This window comes from Ceratotherium simum, chromosome 36 (genome assembly GCF_057802395.1).
Source record: "Ceratotherium simum simum isolate JZ-2026a chromosome 36, ASM5780239v1, whole genome shotgun sequence".
Lineage (NCBI taxonomy): Eukaryota > Metazoa > Chordata > Mammalia > Perissodactyla > Rhinocerotidae > Ceratotherium > Ceratotherium simum.
In genome coordinates this window covers 28,721,538-28,744,916 of record NC_141935.1, presented here as the reverse complement: position 1 = coordinate 28,744,916, position 23,379 = coordinate 28,721,538, and the positions used below count along the sequence as shown (strand labels likewise).

The window sequence follows — 23,379 nt, the reverse complement described above, 5'->3', positions numbered from 1 at the left end:
CATGTCTTCTGGCTGCTCCTGCACATGCCCCATGGAGGATGGGAGCAATGCATCTGGCACCCAGGTTGCTCTGAATGAGAAGAAGGGCCTGTGCCATGCCTGCCATGTCCGTTCCCCAATCTCACTGGGGAGGTCACTCTGTCTCCCTTGGGAGGAGTAAGTGAGTGCGCAAGATCAAAAGGAGGTGGAAGTTACCCTTTTCAATACTTCCAAAAGGGTAGAAGCTCTTAATCTTTAGACCAAAGTCTTAGGTGAAGGTAGGAGCCCTGGGTGAGGAAGAAGAGGGATCTCAAAATCATAATGGAGACAAGGAAGACCAGGTCACAATGTGGAACCCGGGGATTGGGATTCAATCGTGACTTAACAGTTTGTATTTTGGAAAGTGTTATCAGCTATTTTTATGTCCATGGCCCATCCTAATGCAAATTAAGATAACTTTACTCCTCCAGCATCTTTCCTTTAATAATCTCATGGAGCCTCCCTGAGTTTCTTGTTTTATGAGCATGCAGTACTGATAAGCAGAAAAATGGAAAATATGTAGATGGGCAAGTTTCCTGCTTGCAATAAAGACGGGAGGGAGGGAATCTCTTTGAGCCAGGCAGCAGCAGAGCCTGGCAAGTGCATTCGTAGTTTCCATATATGAGGTGCAGCAGGTCACTGCGTAGCTGAGAGCCTTTTCCTAAAGACTATAGGTGTGGCAGAAGTGTGCAGAAAATTCCTTTTGATGTGTGGTTGGTTGTAATGGTGATGATGCAGGTGATAATAGCAAATACTTATTATTCTAAGTGGCAGACCTTGTCCTAAGCAGATTATATATATTTGTTTAATCATCTCAACAACTCTCTGAGTATCATTATTACCCCACTTTTCAGAGAGATTAAGGAACTTGTCAGTTATGGGCATAAGAGGAACTTGCCCACAGTCACACTGGAGAAGGTAGCAGAACTAGAATTCCAGCCTGAGTCTTTGCTCTATCCACAAAGGCAGGTAAACTCCTTGGACGGTCAGCGATTGGTCTCAGGATTGCAGGCTAGCCCATTGTGGCCTAGACCAGAGGAGAAGCACTTTTCTCTTTTACCATTCTGAGATCTTTCTAGAGCCATGTGGACATGTAATATTCTTTCTAAAGGGGTAGTTATCTCCTGCCCTTATTGCTGCCGCTGCTGTGATGTAAGTAAAGGGGACTTAGTAGCACTCATGATGGCCTCACTGAGGGGGGAGAAATCCAGTGAGCCATGCTCCGAATGACAAGAATGAATCAGGAAGAATGGAATAGAGGGACATCAAAACATTTCTCTGGGACAAGAAGAAGGTCCTTCTTTTCTGAAAACTTTCAAAACTTCTCTGAACTCAAGGGTTCTCTCAAAGCAGACGCAGAAATCTAAATTTGCTTTACGAATTATAATCTGCAAATGAAAACTCACTGAGTTCTATGCATTTGCCTCTTCTTCCCACTACTACATGACTTGGCTGCAAAAAAGGGTAGCACAAACACATTATGTATTTCCTTTTAGAAAAGGTTTTCTATACTTCTCTGGTTTCCTTAATTATTTCATCATGAATAAGAAGAAGCTAAATGGGTAATATTCAGATTACTGTTAAGATCCTGGTGCATAAGTAGGGCCAAGTGTTTATTTTACAAACCTGAAAGGCAAATAGAGTCACTCAGGCCTGGCCCAACATTTTGTCCAAAGGGAGTAGATCCTTAGAGGGGTTTGGAAAGGGGATCAAATACAACGAACTGAAACTGGGATGATCTCAGCTTCCTTACTGCTCATTAAGAAGAGAAGGCAGAAAGGAGGAGCTGTGGTGGCGTTTTGGAATCATTTTCACCTCTTCTAAAGAAGCAGGATAAATTTAAAGTACTCCAAAAAATAACTGAAATGTGTTTCCACTTTGTTTCATCCCTTTCCACTCTCAGCCCCATTCCTTTAAGATTCCTCCCACTAACATTCTCCGGTCACTCTAGTCAAGGTTTTATCTATTGATTTCCCTTTGATTAGATAAAGCCAAGAAATTGATGTGTGAATTTCTTATAGCCAGAAGTCAAAGATGCCAAATGACTGGTGGTCCTTTAGAAAGTTTTCAGATCCCTGTAAAAGATGAAGCAGTGATTAAAGTGAAAGAAGGAAGGAAAAGAAAGAGGAAGGAAAGGAGGTAAGAAAAGGAAGGGAGGGAGGGAGGAAGTGAGGAGAGAAGGAAAGAAGGAAGGAAGAAAAGAAGGAAGGAAAAAAGCAACAGCCCTCATTCATCCTAAATGACCCTGTGTGGTATTTGCACAGCCTTATTGGGCTAAGGAGCTTAGGGCTGGAAATCACAAGACATTATTCTGTGATCTTGCAAGCCATTTCTCCTTTTGGAACCTCAGCTTCCTTAATTTTGAAATAAGGTTGAACTAGCTGCTCTCTAAGATTCTTACATTCTCTTGTCTCTTCAATTAGTCACATTCCTTCCGGCAAGCATTATTATTCCCACTTGGTAACAAAGAAAATAAGGCATCAAGAAGTGGTATAGACCACCCATTGTGGGAGTGAAGGGGCCAGAGAGAACATTTCTGAGCGGGAGGCTGTCTCTGAGCTGCTCAGGTTCAATTCTTTATTTTGTTTCCCCGGTAACAGAGATTTCACCTTGAGGGCAGAAACGAAATCAAGTTAGAGCTGCTAGTAATTAAATTTCCTGCAGTAACTCAGAATATCGATCAGCAGCTAACTGGACGCAGGTTAGTTGCTCACAGTTGCAGGTTCTTTTGTCTTTGTCAAGAAAATTAAAGAAATGCTTGTTCACATTTCTATAAAGTCATGAAAACAACAAACAGGACACCTGTATATGATAGATTGAGCTGTGGTTAAGCTAACTTGTATGAATTATTCTGAATTACAGTAGAGAATGATACTAATGCCTCTCCTCTCCTCGTTCTGCTGGCAAGAGCATCCATCAGATGTCTGCTTTGGCTTCTGCATCACCAAAAACCCCACCAAACCAAGCCTGTCTCCCTCTATGCTGCCTCTCAGGTCCTAAGCAGAAAAGGTCTCTTTTCTTTCATTCACTGCATTTCCTTTTATAACTGCCTTCCACTAATTTTGAGAAAATAAAGAAAAACATTTTTATCGTATAATTACTTGTTTCCCCTAATTCTTATTTTGTTTTGAAACTCAGACTACTAAAGGGACGATCATACCTAAAGAGACAAGCATCCTTCGTAATTGTTGTGCCATTAAATAAGCATTTTTATTTTATGCTTCTAATTTTTCCATTAGCTTTTAAAGAATTGGTTCACCAGATTTCCAGATTAAAATGTGTGATGGTACACATTCCAAAACAAAGTATATAACAGATACAGAGAGCAGAAGACAGAGCAACACTGAGAACATCTCAGGAGCACTACTTGGCCTTAGGTTCCAATAGGCAAAGTACTTCCAAAAGTGCAACCCTCCTATAGGCCTTTCCACAAGAGCCATTATTGCCTTATTCATTCATTCCCCCTAAATGCCTCCTTCTCTGATGCCTGGGCAGACTTTCAACTGAAACAATATTGACTTGAATGAGCTCCACAATGTGACTTAAGATAGAATAGCAAAAGTCAACACATATTGAGTGCTAGTTGCCATGCTCTGCTGCACTGATTTGTCTGACCTCACAGCCCCAGGATGAAGGTGTCATGGGGATGAGGTGGTGGCACTGCCCTCCAGCCAAAGACCAGCGAGCATGCTGAAGGTGAACACTTGCTTGTTACAATGAGGGAGAATGCACACCTTAGCAAACCGTGGGGTGTCTAAAGGCGGCTTTAGAAAGGACTTATTATGGGATTTGGCTTGTGTTGCGTAATTTGGGGAGGGTTTAAGGAAGCAGAGCTTTCTTCGCTCAAGATTGGATGCTCAGAAAGTAGGGGCAGTTTTGTGATTGGGTATCTTTAATAAATCTTACCTATATGGGAGGCAGAATGAAGTGAGGCTAAAGCTGTAGCTGGTAAAGAAGCAACAGTCACCCAATTAGCCGGGATGGGGGCTGTTGCATCATTTTTGTGGCTTGGACAATGCCCACGTTGTTGTCTGTGTTCAGACAGGATTACAGAGTGGTCTTGATTTCGTCTTGATCTGTCATGGACAGTCACAGAGGGGCCTTGTCTGATGGTAGTGCAATGGAAATGGCTCATGTTCAACAGGAGATCACCAGGGCACAGCTGTGAGTGTCAGGACAGTTCTTAGAAACGTCTACATCAGGCTGACAGTCACATGCCAGCTTCCAGATGTCAGGGGCTGCTTTTCTTCTTCTTGGGGGTGTAAAGAAGTTGAAGAGCTGGTCCAGTCACACAGCTCATGAGTTGAAGAGCCGTAATGTTAATACAGCTCTGTCTGGTCTCTAAGCCCAAACACTTAGCAACGATTTGATCTCATTTGGCTTTTATGAAACATTTGCTTTCATCTTCAGCTGTCCCAGGGGAATCCAACCAGGCTTCTCGGCATATTCCGTGGAGAGAATTGGATTGAGTCTTGAGAACAACATTGTCCATTGACTTCACTGAAAATTCACACCTAATATGACCTCAACACACTCTGTTTCAGGGACGGCTTCTTGTTCTCCACCGTCTGTTTCTTTGTCGGAAATCAGATTTTGTGCAAGTATTCACATTTACGTTTAGAAACACCACTAGTCAGTGATCTCCAGCCTTTTAGCTCCAGCCACTCAGTGCCTTCAGGTTAACAGAGCAAGTGAACCCCTCTTTAACGCATTCCTTTAGTATAGTAGAAGGTGCTGGGGGAAACTCCCCCAAGGATGTAGGAGTACAGACAGCCTAAGGCAGGTGAAACAGTGGAAATAAACAGGCTAAGGAGTCAAAACAAACTGGGTGCAGAGGTGAGCTCTGCTAAGTATTAGCAAAGTTACCTTGAGCAAGATTAGTGACCATTGCCTCAGTGCCCTCATCTCTAATGTGAGAATTAGAACATCTACTTCAAAACATGTACTGCTCTCATAAAAAACCTAATGTTGATAACTTTATGGTTTTTGTCTGTATTCTCTGCTATGCTGTATGCTCTGAGCACCCGAGGGCTGGAATCAGGTATGACTTGTTCTCTGCTATATTCTCAGAAGCTGGCATGGTGCTTGGCTTCCAGAAGAAGACAGATGTAGACACAGATGTAGATGAAGACATAGACATAGATCTAGATCTGGATGTAGATGTAGATACAGATGTAGATGTGGATGTGGATATGAATATGGATGCAGATACGGATATAGATATGAATATGGGTGTAGATGTGGATATGAATGTGGATGTGGATATGCATATGGATGTAGATGTGGATATGGATATGGATGTAGATGTGGATGTGGATGTGGATCTGGATGTAGATGTGGATATGGATGTGGATATGGGTGTAGATGTAGATGTGGATGTGGATGTGGATGTGGATGTAGATGTGGATGTGGATACGGATGTAGATGTGGATGTGGATAAGGATATGGATGTAGATGTGGATGTGGATATGGATGTAGATGTGGATGTGGATGTGGATGTGGATACGGATGTAGATGTGGATGTGGATATGGATATGGATGTAGATGTGGATGTAGATATGGCTGTAGATGTGGATGTGGATGTGGATGTGGATGTAGATGTAGGTGTAGATCTGAGTATGAATATAGATGTAGTTGTAAAACTGGATCTGGATCTGGATATAGGTGTAGATGTAGATGTAGGTGTAGATATAATTAGGTCATAATTGTGATTGGCCTGAAACGTACATTTTGGCCACAGATATGAGCCTGAAGAGAAAGCATACACTCTCCCCAACAAAGAGTTCATAGTGTCCTGTGTATGACAGAACTATCAGAATGTTTCCACATGCCAGTCTTTTACATTCTTTTAATTTTTTAAATATATGAATTTAAGAGTAGATAAAAATGAATTTTTCATTAAGAAAGAACAACATTCCATTGTCTCCTGTTCATAAAGTAGCGCTAATAGTGCCCTGTGGCACTTGATTCCCAAAGCTGACATCCAGTTGATATTTCAAACATCAGACAAATTCTTTTTAAAAAAAAATTATTTAGGGGGCCAGCCTGGTGGCATAGTGGTTAAATTCGCATGCTCTACTTTGGCGGCCCGAGGTTTGCTGGTTTGGATCAGGCATGGACCTATGCACCGCTTGTCAAGCCATGCTGTGGCAGGCATCCTACAGATAAAATAGACAAAGATGGGCACGGATGTTAGCCCAGGGCCAATCTTCCTCAACAAAAAGAGGAGGATTGGCAACAGTTGTTAGCTCAGGGCTAATCTTCCTCACCAAAAATAATAATAATAATAATAATAATAATAATAATAATAATAATAATTTAAAGTGATAAATTCCCAGGAAGCCCAATGACCAGATGCCTTCATTTTGTACTCTTAAGCTAGTTCCCCAGTGGGATGACTTCTAGGAGTGACTGGCCTCAAAGTCTGGACGTTGAGTTCCACAGGCTCAGGTAATAGGGAAGAGGTCCAAGGAAGGTCACCGTTCCTTCCACCAGGCCTTCCTTCATAAGCAGGCTGGAGTCTTTCATAAATGCTCTGCGCACTCAGATTTGAGACTTCGGTGGAAGTCCACAGAAAGCTGGTATAACCATTCTGCTTTTGTCAGTCTGCTGCCCCAAACCTTCAGTAATTCTCCTGCCCCATGGAGACCCCTCGCCAGGCATTTAAGGCATCCCATGATCTCACCACAATCTACTCCTTTTCCCTGTGGTTTCCTGCAATTATAGCACAACTCCAGCTAAATCAAGTCACACCCATGGTTTCAAAATTATATATTATGTATAATAATTATCCAAACCTTGGTTTTCTTTTAGGTGAAATGAGAAGAAATAAACATTGTATCTACCTAACCCACCATCAAGATGTAAGACAGTGAGTCACACTGTATCAATTTCCTAGGGCTGCCATAACAAATTACCACAAACTTGATAACTTAAAAGAGCAGGAATTTATTCTCTCCCAGTTCCGGAGGCTAGAAGTCTGAAATCAAGGTGTTGGAAGAGCATTGATCTGTCTGAAGCAGACAGATCTCTCTTGGGGAGAATCTTTCCCCACCTCCTAGCTTCTAGTGGTTGCTGGCAATCCTTGCTATTCCTTGGCTTGTAGGTGCCTCACACCTTTTCTCTCTTCATATGACCATCTCCCCTGTGTGTCTGTGTCTCTGTGTCCAAATTTTCTTTTTCCTATAAGGACATAAGTCATATGAGATGTAGGGCCACACTAAATCAGTGTGACTTCACTTGATTGCATCTACAAAGACCATATTTCCCAATAAGGTCACAATCAAAGGTTCCGGATGGAAATGAATAGCTGGGGGTACTATTCAACCCAGTACCCACACCAAGCAAGCTCTCAATCAATACTAGCTAGGGAAATTATGATTATTGTTAAATTCTAACAGCAAACCTTGGAGATAGATATTATCCTCACTGAGCAATAAACTGAAATTTCAGAGTTAAGTAATTCACCCAAGGCTATTCAAGAAACAAGTTGCAGAACCAAGACGCAAACCTTTCTTGTCTGAATTTAAAACCTTGAATTTAAAGCCACAATCCTGCAGGAGCCTAAAGGAGCTGGTCGGGACACACAGACAGAAGCTCTCTGGGCAGCGTTGGGAAGGAGATGCAAAGTGGGCGGGAAATTGATGTCCCGAAGCCATAGGTGGCAAGGCTGGAAGACCTCTGTAGACTTTATGAACCAAACTCCCTCACTGTTCAGAAAAGGAATAAAGACTCAGAAGTTGGATGAGCTGCCCAAGGCCCTATATCTGGTTGGTGAAAGATCCTGGACTTCAATCCAGATCTTTAGCTTCAAGGTCATTTTTGTTTGTTTGTTTTTCCTGAGGATGGCCCCAGGCAAGGCCAGCCCCCTGGAGGTGAACTAACCTTGCCTGTGTCTGGCAGACAAGAAACGTGTCCACATGTCTGGGAGCCCTGGTCCTGTGGGACAGCCACTTACCAGGTCTCAGCTCCTCTGTCCCTGACTCCCACCATCAGATGAAGACCCCAGTTATAAAGCTAAACTGATACAAAAGTTGAGAATCTCTGAAGTGCTAAAGGCTTCCTTGGAGAAGATAAGGTGGCAGCATTGATTCAATCTGGAAAAGGTACGAAAGCATGAAGGTCAGATGCACAGCTAATATTCCTGAGATCCTGTCAGCAGAGACTCGGCAGACAGCAAGGTGGGCCCTGTCTTCAACCTGGAATGAGATTAGCAACCTTTAGCAGTCACTCTACACAGTTTTTGAAATCTCTGAGACTAGAAAACACGAAAGAAGGTGTAAGTGTCTCCTCTTGCCACTGCCAAGGCCTGGGGCTGAATGCCCTTCCCCCAGCTCCCTCACCCTGTCCTCCATCTCCACACCACAGCCAAGGGACCTTTCCAGTCCACAACCTCATCACCCACTTCCCTCATTGCCGCTGGCCTCATGACCTTCAGCATAAATATCAAACTGCTTACCCCAGCTCAAAAGCCCCTGATGATCTGACATCCTTTTCCCTCTGGTATTACCCCCTGCCATCAGAAAAAAATATTTACACACACACACATTCTCCCCTGTCTCACTCAACTTCAGCCACACAGCTCTGATTATATCCCCACCAGCCTCAGTGCCTTTGCACATATCTGATATCCCCTCCCCACTCTATCTCCTCCCACTTTCTTAACCTCTAATTGTCCTAAATGTGTTTGTCCATCCAATTCTAGAAATCTATACAAAAGAAATACTTGCACAAGTGCACAAAGATATACGTGCAAGGATGCTCATTGCTTTATTTTTTGCATTAAAGGAAAAAGTCCATCAGCAGAGTAAGTAGCTTGTGTGCATTGGAGCTGGTATGATTCCAAATGGATGCTGATGAGCATGGAAAGAACTCGATGGCATGGTGTACTGGGGAGTCCCAGGGGGCAAGGAGAGACAGGTCCCTACCTGGTGGATGACCTCTCCTATAATCCCAAGTAGAATCTTGAGTAGGGGACTGGAGGAAGGGATAGGAAGGGAGTTTAACATCAGTGGACCCCAGCTCCCTGAAGGGCCAAGCCCACAAACCCCTCACTGGGTGTTCCGATCATAAAACATGTATATTTGTGCTGTTCTTTTGTGACCGAAATTTCACTTTGTCACTTTCATTGACTAAATTAGAATCATCTGTAATGTTTACAAAGTGATACTGGACTCAGATGAAGCCAGTGCTGCTATGCTCCTGGGTGTATTTGATGAAGGGTCGGAAACCTGTGTTCAAATTCTTGATCTACCGCTGTCTAGATGTCTATCTTGGGGCAAGCATTTTTGTTTACCCGTGCGAGCTTTACTTTCCTCATCTGTGCACTGAGGGAGGTGGATAACATAATCTATGGTCTCTTCGTTGCAAGATTCCATTGGTTTATTCCTCTATGGCTTGTGCAATGTTAATAAGAATAATAATTGCTAACATATTTTTAGTGGTTATCATGTGATGGGGTACATGATAAATTCTAAGCCGCTGACATGTATTAACCATTTTAAGCATCATAGCAACTGTATGAAATACATACTATTATCTCCATTTTATGCAAGAAGAAAACAAGGCCCAGAGATTAAGTATCTTGCCCAAAGTCACAGAGCTAGAAAGTTGTGGAGCTGGAACCTAATTCCAGGCAATCTGACTCTGGAATCCATGATCTAACCGTTCTGTTACGTGGTAATTAACAGTCAACCTTTATACTGCTGCATGATTTGAGGATTCGTACAAAAATATTAGTGTTAAGGAAATGGATCGGAAGAGCTGATATGAAAAGTATAGGTGAATATGGAAAAATTATCTGTAAGATCCCACAGGCCAAAGGCAAGCAAAAGATCTCCTTAAATATTTAAGCATTTTTGTAACGCATCATTTCCACATACCACAACGTGCCTGTGTCAACATACTTCTGTTATCAACTGCAAGAAAAAAAAAGTCACTACTGCTGCATTCTTGGGCATTTTTTCCCTCTGAAAATAACACTCTCAGATGCACACGGCATTGATGCTTTCCATTTTAATTTCACAGATGAAAGAACTCGGTGTCATCTTCTACAACTGCAGCTGCCTGGTCCTCGATCTGCAGAGGATATTCGCTTTATACAGCTCATTAAAATTCAAGAGCAGAGTGCCTCTGACCTGGTCCAAGAGGCTCTATGGGGTCTATGACAATGAAAAGAAATTGCAGCTTCAGTTGAACGAAACCAAATCTCAAGCATTCGTGTCGGTGAGTTGCTGCCCTTCTCTCCTCCTCTTCCTCCTCCCTGCTCTGAAGACCCTTTATTAGGTTGGACTGTTCAAGTGTGATCTTGAGTTGGGCCAAGATGAATCTGACAGATTGGTTCTGTCCCCTCCCTTGAAGAGTTAACATGTGTCAACTCTTAGGCTCAACCACATGTTGTCCTAATGATAATAACAATAATAAATCTTAATAACTATTCCTAGTTTGGGATCCTTTGTGTTATCTGATCTGATCCCCACAATCGTCCTGTAGGGCGGACCCCGGATTGTGACCGTGTTACACATGAGGACACTGAAGCTTATTCAGTAGCACAAAGACCCTCAGGTGGCAGGTGCCAAGAGAGGCACCGGCATCCAGGTCTTCTGGCACCAAATCCCATTATTGATGCCCCACGTCACTGATTTTCAGACTTGTTTTTAGCAGTAGAACCCTTTGATGAAATAAATCTGAGGGAACCCCAGTGTATAAAACAGACAAAAGCAGAGCTTTGGTACCTGATTGAGGCAGGAGGGCAAGAGTCCCGCCCAGGAGGGCAGGGCACAGCTCCCAGGCCTCTGACTACACTGAAAACCACCACCCCACCCACCCCCACCTTCCCCACCCTCCACCCTACTGCCCACACATTACAGCTGGCCCCACAGTGTTACTGGGTATGGGCAATATAAATTCCTGTGCCCTGGTCCTCAAACTTTAAAATACTTGAGAACCAGCTGGGGCGCCTGTTTAAAATGCAGACTTACAGTCGCCCCACCCTCACCCAGGATCTGATCCACTGGACCTGGGGGGGAGAGCTTAGAATTTTTCTGTGAATCAGCCTTCTGATGCTCAGAGAAACTTCTCTAAACCATGCTCCCAATTTAACATGGCTGTTTCTCCAATGACGGGCCGTGCTTTTATGCCAACAACTTCTGTGTCACTGGAGAGCATTTCATTGACAAGTGAACCGTATCCCTTTTGTTTATTAAAATGAAAGCACAACCTGAAAATTTAGAAGGGTAGCAATAGAGAGAAAAGAGGAAGTTGAAGTTGTTTGTCTTAAATGACAAATTCACGTAAATAGGAATAGCAGAAAATAGACTATGAAAGATTTTCATCAAAGGGAGCTAAAAGAACTTTTTTTTAAACGTGTGGAGGTCAATAATGCAGTAGCAAGTAGCGTATTGCATAGAGCATTTTACTAACAAAATTATGTCATATATTCAATTTCATTTCCTCTCAAGACAACCTTATAAGACAAGAAGGCCAGACATCATTCTCATTTTGTAGATGAGGAGCAATAGGAAATTTGCCAAGGAACCCTTAATCCAGATGGTAACAGGGTGACATGATACCCCAGGGGACACTGGCTCCTCCAGGTCCAGTAGAACAGATGGGAAGCAGCAAGAAATAGATGAATTATGAGCAAATCTCAGATTATTACTGGACTTTGAATTTACATTAATCTTAGAGATGAGTGAATGTGGTTGTTGCATAAATTTAAATTCTGCCCCTTAAAAAGGTGCGGGAGTCCTCCTTTGTTGATCCCAAAGTTTGTTGATCTACATCAAGAGAGGGCCCAGGCCTTTAATAACATCTACTAAAATGCAAGGCCTTTGTCATATTCCAGGGCAAATTTACAAATTGCTTTTTATTACACAGTTTGCCACGAAATAAGTTGAGTTGTGAAACATTCCGTCAGGTATAGTCTTTTAAACTACGCAATGCTCTTATTTTTCTATTTTTAATTATTTTATTAGTTTAACTTATTATGTTGCTAATTCCTATTAATATCAAGCCTACCTTTGAATTAATTGAACATAATTTTTGCAGAGGTATGTATGAAATCTTACACGTGTAAAATAAAGTCAGAAAACCCACTATTAGAATTGGTATCCTTTGCCCAGAGCTTCTTGACCTCGCCTCAATGATAGCATTTCTCAAATTTTTGTAACTATTTGTTTCTTGATCCTCCCTCCCACTATTTAGAAGGCTCTGAAGGTCATATACTGTACTCTCTTCATATTGGCACTCCCAGCACCCTACTTGGGGCTTCCTAAAAGCAGCAATAAATGTTGGATTGGTTTTATTACTAATAATGTTAATAAAAAGTTCTAGATGCATGCAGTTGTCTGAGTAATATGTGCCAAACAAATGCAAAGACAAATTTATTTAAGTTTAAAATATTTGTTGTAAAATATCTTAAAATAGTACATTATATTTTTATAAGCTGACAATCCCAAGACTAAATTCACGCACACACAAAAATATATTTGAAGACCTTAAGAATTACCATTCCCAAAATTAGATTTGAGATGATTCATAACTTAGCACGGTTAAATATAAATTTTAAGTTATGATATAAATATGGATTATTTCTAATTTTCTCATGGAACGCAAAGAGGTGCTGGGTTAGATTTAACGATGTGCTCTCTAGTAATTGGGGCCAGGTAATTCCAATTTTCTTAGATTTTCCATTGAAATCGGAAGATTGGAACAATAGTTGGCTGAGTTTTATCCTATCTTGTAGATTTCTTTTTAGAGCCCTTGAGATTATGCATTTTCTTTCCAAGATAAAGAGGAGTTAGTTCAAGGTCTGTTTTTATTGATCTGGGTGGTAGACAGATTTCACTTCTTGTTGTTTACTGTTTAGTTCATCCACCCATCTGTCACGCATATGAGATATTTTTAGTGAATGAGGGCGGACGTTAAATAGAACTTGGTGCTGCTACAGAAAATACCACATTATATTCCTCTTTAGAACCTCCACTATGTATTGTTAATTACATTTTTAACAGCCTTACTGAGATATAATTTACATACCATAAAATTCATCTTTTACAGATTTGATTTTCATTAAATAGAGCTAAAGCACAGAGGCAGACAGATGAGAGCACAGCCATGGGCTGGGGATTAATTCCAATCGGGGCACAGAGGGCATGGTAGCCGCAAAAGAGGGAGGCAGAGAAACAGAGGGAAACGGGTCGCTGAAGGCTGTGGATCCATCCTCCCAATGGGATCAGATTGGACTCCGAGAGACCAGGGGTCCTGAGAGTGACACGTGCGTGTTCCCTTGCTAAACATCATGCAGACAAGGAAATGAGTTAGGAAGACGTGTAGAAGCCCCAGCAAAAAGCACTAATGCCTGAAGGAGGGAGGGGCAGTCAGGAATAGGAGGCAGGGGCTGCAGAAGCTCTGTCTCTGTAACAGATGAAGAATCTGTGAGTGTGAGTGCTGGGAAACGAGTGTAGGACTAGCAATGGGCTTTGTTCCTTTGTTTTATTATTTGTTTTTTTATTTATTTTTTGATTTGGAGTTTTTTATTTTTTGCATTAGTTTTTTTTTTTTTAAAGACTTGGAAGCTCATCTTCATTCCAAAAAAATATAATTTAAATAATCAAAAACTCATTCTGATGCTCACTTGCCAAGACGGCTTTCTGAGCAGGGACGCCTGGAGGGTGTGTGAGGTTCAACACCTTCCTTCCTCAGCCCCCCTCTTCCTCACCCCCATGCTCCTTCAGGGTTGAGCATCCCGTCCCACAGCTTCATCTTCCTCCATCTAAGCTGGGGTAGGGATTCCCGCCAGCAGAGGGTGGGGAGTTGTTCTTGAACATTTGAGGAGGGCCCTTGACACCAATACTGGAGGAGCATTTGATGAGGGAGCCAACACTGCCCTTCTGGGCAGTGCCAGAAACCATTTATTCAGCCTTTTGGTAGTAAGCACCCTTTGCATTATTTGTGCTCCTCTGCCTGTTTGTCAGAGTAAGACAGAAACTACAGAAACACTATTTTCAGTCCTGTGCAGGGGAAGAATAATGAGAAAACCAAAGTCCTTCTTTCCCTTTCTATAGCAACTTCATCTAAAAACACCGTATTTTTATAAGACGGAAACCACTTTGAGCAACGTGAGAAAAATACCTAGGTATACTTTGCCTCTTTTTTCATTTTGCTTAAGTCTCTCAGAATATCCTTCTTTTCTGTTTCTTCTGATGAATTTGGGCATCTTAATAACTTACTTGGTTTTTCCTCTACAATTATTGGTGACCCTCTCTCGACAATCAACACTCCTCTTCCTGACTCGATGAAGGATTCGGAGGGAAAGAAACAAGATTTTGCATTGTGTGTCTTGAATATTTTCATAGCCACATCATCTTTCAGATGAAGTGACTTCTAGGGTAAATTGCTTGCCGTATGTGTATATATATATTATATGGTAACGCCTGAGAAAATTAATAGCTATGTATGACAGGAACGCATAAGTTTAAAGCTGAGGACTTCTCAGAAAATCAGAGGTATGCATTGAAAGCAAGAATTCCCTCCCAAAACAGACTTAAAGGACAGACTTGAGACCCACCCTACCATGATCTCTACATGCCTCAACTTTGACAGGATTGAAAATATATTTGTCTAATCTCATAAAGACCTGGGAAGTAGGTTGGCAAAAATTTAGTTAAAAGCTAAGATCCATTAAAAGAAATTAAAAAAACAGCAACCAACAAGAGACATCCCCAGATGAGAAAAAATAATACTCTGAAAGTTTGGTTTTTGTGTCTTCACAGAATTCTCCCAAACTCTTTTGCCCTAAAAACAGAAGCTTTGACATAGACGCCATCTACAGCGTGATAGATGACGCCAAGCAGTATGTGTACATCGCGGTCATGGACTACTTGCCCATCTCCAGCACAAGCACCGGAAGGTCAGTGAGTGGGGAACCTCCACTTAGAACGCACCCCCAGGGCCAGTCACTAAACTGGGGGCCACAGGAGAAACCAGCCTGGACACTGAGATGCCATCAGGTCTTGTTAGGTCACACACCCTTCAAATCTGCTCCGTGTCCATTTGTGGCTTACCCATGATGCATCTCCTCCCTCAGTCCATCTTAAGGACTCAGGGTCTCACTGAGGAGGAACTGGGTACCCTACAGAAGTGCCTCAGTAGTTTACTTTATAGGCATGAGTGCAACTATAGAATGAAGATTGAGTTGTTTTCAACTTGAAAATTATTTGAAAAATAAACATTATTTGAAAACAAATATTTTTTGAAAATTATTATTGAGATGTACCTGATGGACATTCTGAAACTGAGTAGGTCCGGCAGAATTTTCCTTAAAGGAGGCATCACTTGCTCATATTAATGTCGGTCTTCATTAAATGCTAAATTTCCATCATATGTTTTCAACTTAAAAGAGAAAGAAACTTAAAATGTCTATGATCTCAGTCAGTCCATTCCTCTGTATGAGGAAGGGAGCATCTTAACAATGGAGAGGTTTTTCAGTAATTTCTCATTGTTTAAGTGTGGAATAAATTCAGGGGCAGAACGTATGCCCCTAAATCATTGCACAAATGCATGGCCAGGTACTGGGTATTTCTCACTTTTGCTTTCTTGCTGAGAATGCAGAGATTTGAATGCTTGTAAAGGGTTTGAATAATCTATTTAATCCAGAAAAAGTTTTCAAAGTGCACCTTTCTGGGAGTACAACCTGAGATCTTTTTAATTGGGAAATTACAATTTCAAAATACCCCTCTACTGAGGTTAAATGATTAAGTGTGCCCTATATTGCTTGAATGTTTTTCATATTGCTAACCTCACATATGCATAATATGCAACTTATTTATGCAAATGACTATCGGATTGCAAAAGGCGAGTTTCTCCCAGAAAGTGATTATTCTTAACAACCATCATAAAGTATTTTAAGCTGCAAGAGGCACATTATTAAAACACTTTTACTTTAAAATATTGTGCATCCTTTGAACGTTCATGGAGTTTTTCCCACATACTTTCATGTCTTTTCTATCCCTCTTTTTCATGTTTCTCCTACTTATTGTTTATTTGGTTTTAGATTTAGCTTTAGCCTGCAGCTTCACTTTGGGAAGATTTTAAAACATAACAGATAGGTTTTGCCTGATTTTCCTATTCTTCAGAAGGAGAAAAGTCAAGTTTATGGACTTACATGTTAGGATGGGATGATGATTTCTTAGGACTGACAAAACCTTCATTTCCTGAAGTCCCACGAACAGAATTAAGATCCGTCATGGCCAAGGAGGAAGGAATTAGTATGGAGAATCTAAAATATCTTGGAAATATAAAAGTTAAAGAAAATGCAAAAATTTTAAAGAACAAGAGAGACACCTGAAATTTTACATTTTGGTTATTAATCTACTTTTTCAGCTATTACTAAAGCAGTTCTTTTATCATACTTACAATATTTCAAACTTCTCAATGCCTTTAGATTCTAAATGAAAAGTCATCAGAGATTTAAGAAGTAGTTCAAACGTCCAAGTTATAATTAAATTCTTCTCAATCATATGAATGAAAAAATTTTTAAAGTGAGACTAGTTACTTGTCTTCACTTTTCCTGGGGAAATTTTTTAGGAGTGAATTCAACTTGAATAAACAAACAGATATTATCAAATATCAGTGTGTTAATATCCTACAGGCTTAACTTTTAGCCTGCACACTGCTAAACATTAAAATAAAAGAGAAACAATTCATGTGCTCTCAAATTAGAAATGGTTGATAACTTGTAAAAAAATATATACTCTATCATTTAGAAATACTGTTAGAAGTAACTTCTGCTTTTCAAGGAGGTAAGAAATGAATGGAATAATGATGTGTGGCTAAATAAATCCTGCAGTAAATAATCAGAAGCCCTATTTCATTTCTTCCTGAGTTAGCAATCAAGCTCTATTTCTTTAAGCAACTTGCATGTTTATTTAGGTCTCAGTTTGGGGTTGTTCATTATTTATTTCTTCAGTCACATGAAATACATCTTTCAAAAGGAAATCAGTAAATGTGTGAAGGATCAATAAAAATGTAGGCCAACAGCCAAGAATACTCTATCTGGCAAAGTTATCCTTCAGATATGAAGGAGAAATAAAGGTTTTTCCCAGACAAATAAAAGTTGAGGGAGTTCACCACCACTAGACCTGCCTTACGAAAATGTTGAAAGGAGCTCTTCAAGCTGAAATGAAATGACAAAAGTACACAAAACTCTGATTAAGGTGATAAATAGTCACCCAGAATTAGAATAATGTAACTCTTTTTTAGAATAGTATATTAACTCTTAACTATAGCATAAAGGTTAAAGCAAAAGAGCATTAAAAATAACTATAGCTGCTACAACTCGGTAATGAAGTCACAGCATAAACAGAGATAATTTGTGACATCAAAAAATATAAAAGGGGAAGAGTAAAAGGATGGAACCTTTATAGCCAAATGAAGATAAATTGCTATCAGCAGAAAAAGGACTATTTTATCTATGAGATGTTTTATGTAAACCTCATGGTAACCACAAAGCAAAAATTTGGAGCAGAGATATGAAACATAAAGAAAGGGGAGACTGAGCAAATTACCATGGAAAACCACCAACTTACAATGGTAGATGGAAACAGGAGGAAAAAGAAACAATGGAGAAACAAAATAACCAGAAGGCAAGAGATAAAATGGCAGTAATGAATTCTTATGTATCAATAATCACCCTAAATGTAAATGGATTGAACTCACCAATCAAAAGGCACGAAGTGTCTGGCTGGGTAAAAAAAACAAGACCCAACTGTATGCTGCCTACAGGAGACTGATTTCAGCTCTAAACACACATGTAGGCTCAAAGTGAAAGGATGGAAGATGATATTCCAAGCAAGCAGAAACCCAAACAAAGTGAGTGAACCATACTTATATCAGACAAAATAGACTTCAAGCCAAAAAGGGTAACAAGTGGGGCTGGCCCCGTGGCTTAGCAGTTAAGTGCGCGCGCTCCGCTGCTGGCGGCCCAGGTTCGGATCCTGGGTGCGCACTGACACACCGCTTCTCTGGCCATGCTGGGGCCGTGTCCTGCGTACAGCAACTAGAGGGATGTGCAACTGTGACGTGCAACAATCTACTGGGGCTTTGGGGGAAAAAAAGAAAGGGAGGAGGATTGGCAATAGATGTTAGCTCACAGCCGGTCTTCCTCAACAAAAAGAGGTGGATTGGCATGGATGTTAGCTCAGGGCTGATCTTCCTCACAAAAAAACAAACAAACAAACAAAAAAGGGTAACAAGTGACAAAGAAGGTTATTATATAATGATAAAGGGGTCAGTACATCAAGAAGATATTAACACTTGTAAATATATATGCTCCCAACACCCCAACACTGAAATATATTAAGCAATTTTAATAACAGATCTTAAGGAAAAATAGACAACAATACAATAACTGTAGGAAACTTCAATACCCTGCTATCAGCAATGGATAGATTGTCCAGATGGAAAATCAACAAGGAAACATTGGAATTGAAGCACACTTCAGAACAAATGGACTTAACAGACATATACAGAGGATTTCACCTAACAGCAGCAGAATACACATTCCTCTCAAGTGCACATGGAACATTCTCCAGGATAGATCAAATAATAAGCCACAAAATAAGTCTTAGCAAATTTAAGTATATTGAAACCATATCAGCTATCTTCTCTGAACACAATGGTGTGAAACTAGAAATTAACAATAAGAGGAAAGTGAGAAGATTTACAAATATGTGGAAACTGAACAACACACTTCTAAACAATCATTGGATCAAAGAAGAAATCAAGAGAGAAATAAAAAATTATCTCAAAACAAATGAAAATGAAAACACAACATATAAAATATTATGGGATGTAGCAAAAGCAGTTCTGAGAGGAAAATTTACAGCAATAAATGCACATATTAAGAATTTAGAAAGATCTCAAATAAACAACCTAAGTTTACACCTCAGGGAACTAGAAAAAAAAGAACAAATTAAGCCCAAACTTAGCAGAAGGAAGGAAATAATAAGGATCAGAGTGGAAATAAATGATATAGAGACCAGAAAAACAATAGAAAGCATCAATGAAATTCAGCACTAGTTCTTCAAAAAGATAAACAAAACTGACAAACACTTAGGTAGACTAAGAAAAAAAACTCAAATAAATAAAATTAGAAATGAGAGAGGAGACATTAAAACTGATGCTACAGAAATACATAGAGTCATAAGAGACTACCATGAACATTTATATGCCAACAAATTACATAACCTAGAAGAAATGGATATATTTCTAGAAATGCACAACCTACCAAGACTGAATTAAGAATAGAAAATCTGAACAGACCAATAATGAGTAAAGAGATTGAATCAGTAATCAAAAAACTCCCAACACAGAAAACTCCAGGACCATGTGGCTTCACTGGAGAACTCTACCAAACATTTATAGAATTAACACCAATCCTTCTCAAACTCTTCCAAAATATCAAAAAGGAGGGAATACATTCAAACTCATTCTACGAGGCCAACATTACTTTGATACCAAAACCAGAGAAGGATACCACAAGAAAAGAAAACTATAGACCAATATCCCTGATGAATATAGATGCAAAAATTCTCAATGAAATATTAGCAAACCAAATTCAAGAACACATTAAAGGGATTATACAGCATGACCAAGTGAGATTTATCCCTGGAATGCAAGAATGGTTCAACATATGCAAATCATAAATGTAATACATCACTTCAATAAAATGAAAGATAAAAATCACATGACCATCTCAGTAGATGCAGAGAAAGCATTTGACAAAATACAACATCCTTTCATGATTAAAAACCCTTAACAGACTGCATATAGAAGGACCATACCTCAACATAATAAAGGCATATGTGACAAATCCACAGCTAACATTATATTCAATGAGGAAAACTTGAAAGCATTTCCCCTAAGATCAAGAACAAGGCAAGAATGCCCACTCTCACCTCACTCCTAATCAATACAGTACCGGAAGTCTTAAGTATAGCAATTAGGCAAGACAAAGAAATAAAAGTCATCCATATTGGAAACGAAGGAGTAAAATTGTTGTTATTTGTTGATGATATGATCCTATATATAGAAAATTCCAAGGAATCAGTCAAAAAACTGTTGGAATTAATCAGCAATTCCAGTGAAGTGGCAGGATCAAAATCAACATACAGAAATCAATTGCGTTCACACTAATGATGTGAATCTTAAGCATCTGAAAAAGAAATAAAGACAACCATCCCATTCACAATAGCATCAAAAACAATAAAATACTTAGGTATAAATTTAACCAAGGAAGTGAAAGATCTGTACAATTAAAACTATAAAGCTTGGCTGAAAGAAATTGAAGAAGCCACAAACAAATGGAAAGACATCCATGTTCATGGATCAGAAGAATTAATATTGTTAAAATTGCCATACTACCCAAAGCCATCTCAGGATTCAACATAATCCCCATCAAAATACCAAAGTAATTCTTCACAGAAATAGAAAAAACAATCCTAAAGTTTGTGTAGAACTACAAAAGACCCTGAACAGCCAAAGCAATCTTGAGAAAAAAGAATAAAGCTGGAGGTATCACTCTTCTGCATTTCAAACTACTACAAATCCTAGTAATAAAAACAGAATGGTACTGGCACAAAAATAGACATATCAACATTATACAGAACCCAGAATTAAACCCCCCGGCTTATGTGGTCAACTAATATTTGACAAGGGAGCCAAGAATACCCAATAGGGAAAGGATAGTCTCTTCAACAAATGGTTCTGGGAAAACTAGAGAAACACATGCAGAACAATCAAATTGGACCCCTATGCCACACCACTCACAAAAATTAACTCAAAATGGATCAAAGACTTAAACATAAGACTTGATACCATAAAACTCTTAAAAGATACATAGGGAAAAAGCTTATAGATATTGGTCTTGGCAATAATTTTTTGGGCATTACACCAGAAGCATAAACAACAAAAGAAAAAAAATCAATAAATAGGACTATATTAAACTCAAAAGCTTCTGCACAGCAAAAGAAACAATTAACAAAATGAAAAGACAACCTACAGAATGGGAGAAAATTTTTGCAAACCATATATAGGATAAGAGGTTAATATCCAAAACATATAGAGAACTTTCAACTCAGTTACAAAAAAACAAACAATGTGACTTAAAAATGGACAGGAGAACTAAATAGACATTTCTTCAAAGAGGATATCAGAATGGGTAACAGACACATGAAAAGATGCTCACTGTCATGAATTATCAGAGAAATACAAATCAAAATCACAATATCACCTCACACCTGTTAGAATGTCCATCATCGGGAAGACAAGAGACAGCAGGTACTGACGAAGATGTGGTGAAAAGGGAATCCTTATACATTGTTGCCAGGAATGTAAACTGGTCCAACCACTATGGAAAACAATATGGAGGTTCCTCAAAAAATTAAAAATAGATTTACCATAAAATCAAGCAATTCCACTTCTGGATATATACCCAAAGGAAATGAAAACAGGATTTTGAAGAGATGTATGCACTCCCGTGTTTATCGCAGCATTATTTGTGATAGACAGAATAGAGAGACAACCCAAATGCTCATCAACGGATGAATGGATACAAAAATGTGGTATATATACAAAATGAAATATTATTCAGCCATGAGAAAGGAAGATATCTCCCATTTGCTAGAACACGAATGGACCTTGAGCACATTACACTAAGATAGATAAGTCAGGCAGAGGAAGACAAGTACTGTATGATATCACTTATATGTGGAATCTAAAAAAGTTAAACCTGTAAAAAACAAAGAGTAAAATGGTGGTTAACAGGGGATAAGGAGAGTGGATAAGAGTGATGGTGTTTAAGGGTACAAACTTGTAACGAGAGTAAATAAGCGATAGAGATCTAATTAATTCATAGTATAATGGATATAGACGATATTGTACTACAATTATGTAATGTGACAAATATTGCTACATCAGTAATCATATTACAAAATATAAATATGCCAAAGTAACACACTGTACACCTTAAACTTACACAATGTTACACATCAAATTTATTCAGTAAAAAAATGTAGGCTGTGGGGGCCAGCCCGTGGCATAGTGGTTAAGTTTGCGCACTCCACTTCGGTGGGCCGGGGTTCACAGATTTGGATCCCGGGCGCGGACCGACGCACCACTCGTTAAGCCATGCTGTGGCGGCATCCCATATAAAGTAGAGGAAGATGGGCACGGATGTTAGCTCAGGGCCAATCTTCCGCACCAAAAAAAAAAAAAAAAGTAGGCTGATTAGTCTGTGGGGTATTAGTATTTTTCATTTATGTATTCATTCAACAAATATTTATTGGGCACTCTGAAAGAGTGATTAAAGTATAAACAACATATGGTTCCAGGAGCGCTGTCCAATAGAGGCAAATGGACACAGGATAGATTATCATGACACAATGGGGTGAATGGAACAATAGATATATGTACAGAATGCTATGGATGCTCAGTGAAGGGGCATCTATGGCAATTTCACGGTTAGAGGAAGCTTATTGGAGGAAATGCTACCTGAAATACATCTAAAAATATGCAAGAGTTTGTCAGGAAAAGAGTGAGACAGGTAGAAGTGACAGCATGAGCAAAGTTTCAGATGGAAAAAAATAGCCTGGCGCAGGCCAGGATCTGTAACCAGTTCAGTGCTGAAACGTAGAGCCGAAGGTAAGGTGATGAGAGATCAAATTGGAGAGGGGACAAGGACCAGGAGCAGGAGGGCCTGACTACTGGGGAGTCTTGTGACTGCGGGGAGCCTCCACTCTGTTTTAATCAAAGGATGAGGTATGCTTTCAGATGGATCGCTTTGATGGTCATGGAGGATGTACTCGACAGGGACAAGACTGGAGGCAGAAAAATCAATTTGGAGCTGTTGTAGTGGCCCAGGTCGGGGATAATGAGGGCCCAGACTAGGGCAGTCTTCGGAAGGACAGGCTAAAGGGAATACGTTCCAGGAATATTTCTGAGGGTGATTTCTGGTCGTGGTGATTGATAAAAAGGAGAGCAGACACAAGAATGGTTCCCAGATTTTTACTTTGGATGATTAGATGATGAAGGCTATACAAAGTAGGGAAGGCTATAAAAAGTATAGGGAAATATGCAGATTTGTGAATTCGAGGTTCTTTAGATCTGTAAAGATCTTGTCAAGATATCCGGAATGAAGTCTGAAGTGGATTAGCCTGGTGACATGAACTTGGAGCTCTTCAGACAATAGAGGACAATTAAAACCAAGTACGTAGATAAAAGTCACCAAGGAGATGGCAGGTAAGGTGAGAAGAACAGAGGGTGATGATGGAATCCTAAGGGAGCACTGATATTTAAAGAGAT

General features: G+C 39.9%; 1 protein-coding gene across 1 annotated transcript in view; it reads left to right on the top strand.

Annotated features, from left to right (window-relative positions):
- The window catches only part of PLD5 (phospholipase D family member 5), a 91,386-nt gene that overhangs the window by 49,749 nt on the left and 18,258 nt on the right, over positions 1-23,379 (top strand). Inside the window, exons 2-3 of the mRNA XM_004439585.3 lie at positions 10,045-10,242; positions 14,793-14,929. Of these exons, the coding sequence (XP_004439642.2) occupies positions 10,045-10,242; positions 14,793-14,929 (335 nt within the window). The remainder of the gene's footprint in view (positions 1-10,044; positions 10,243-14,792; positions 14,930-23,379) is intronic.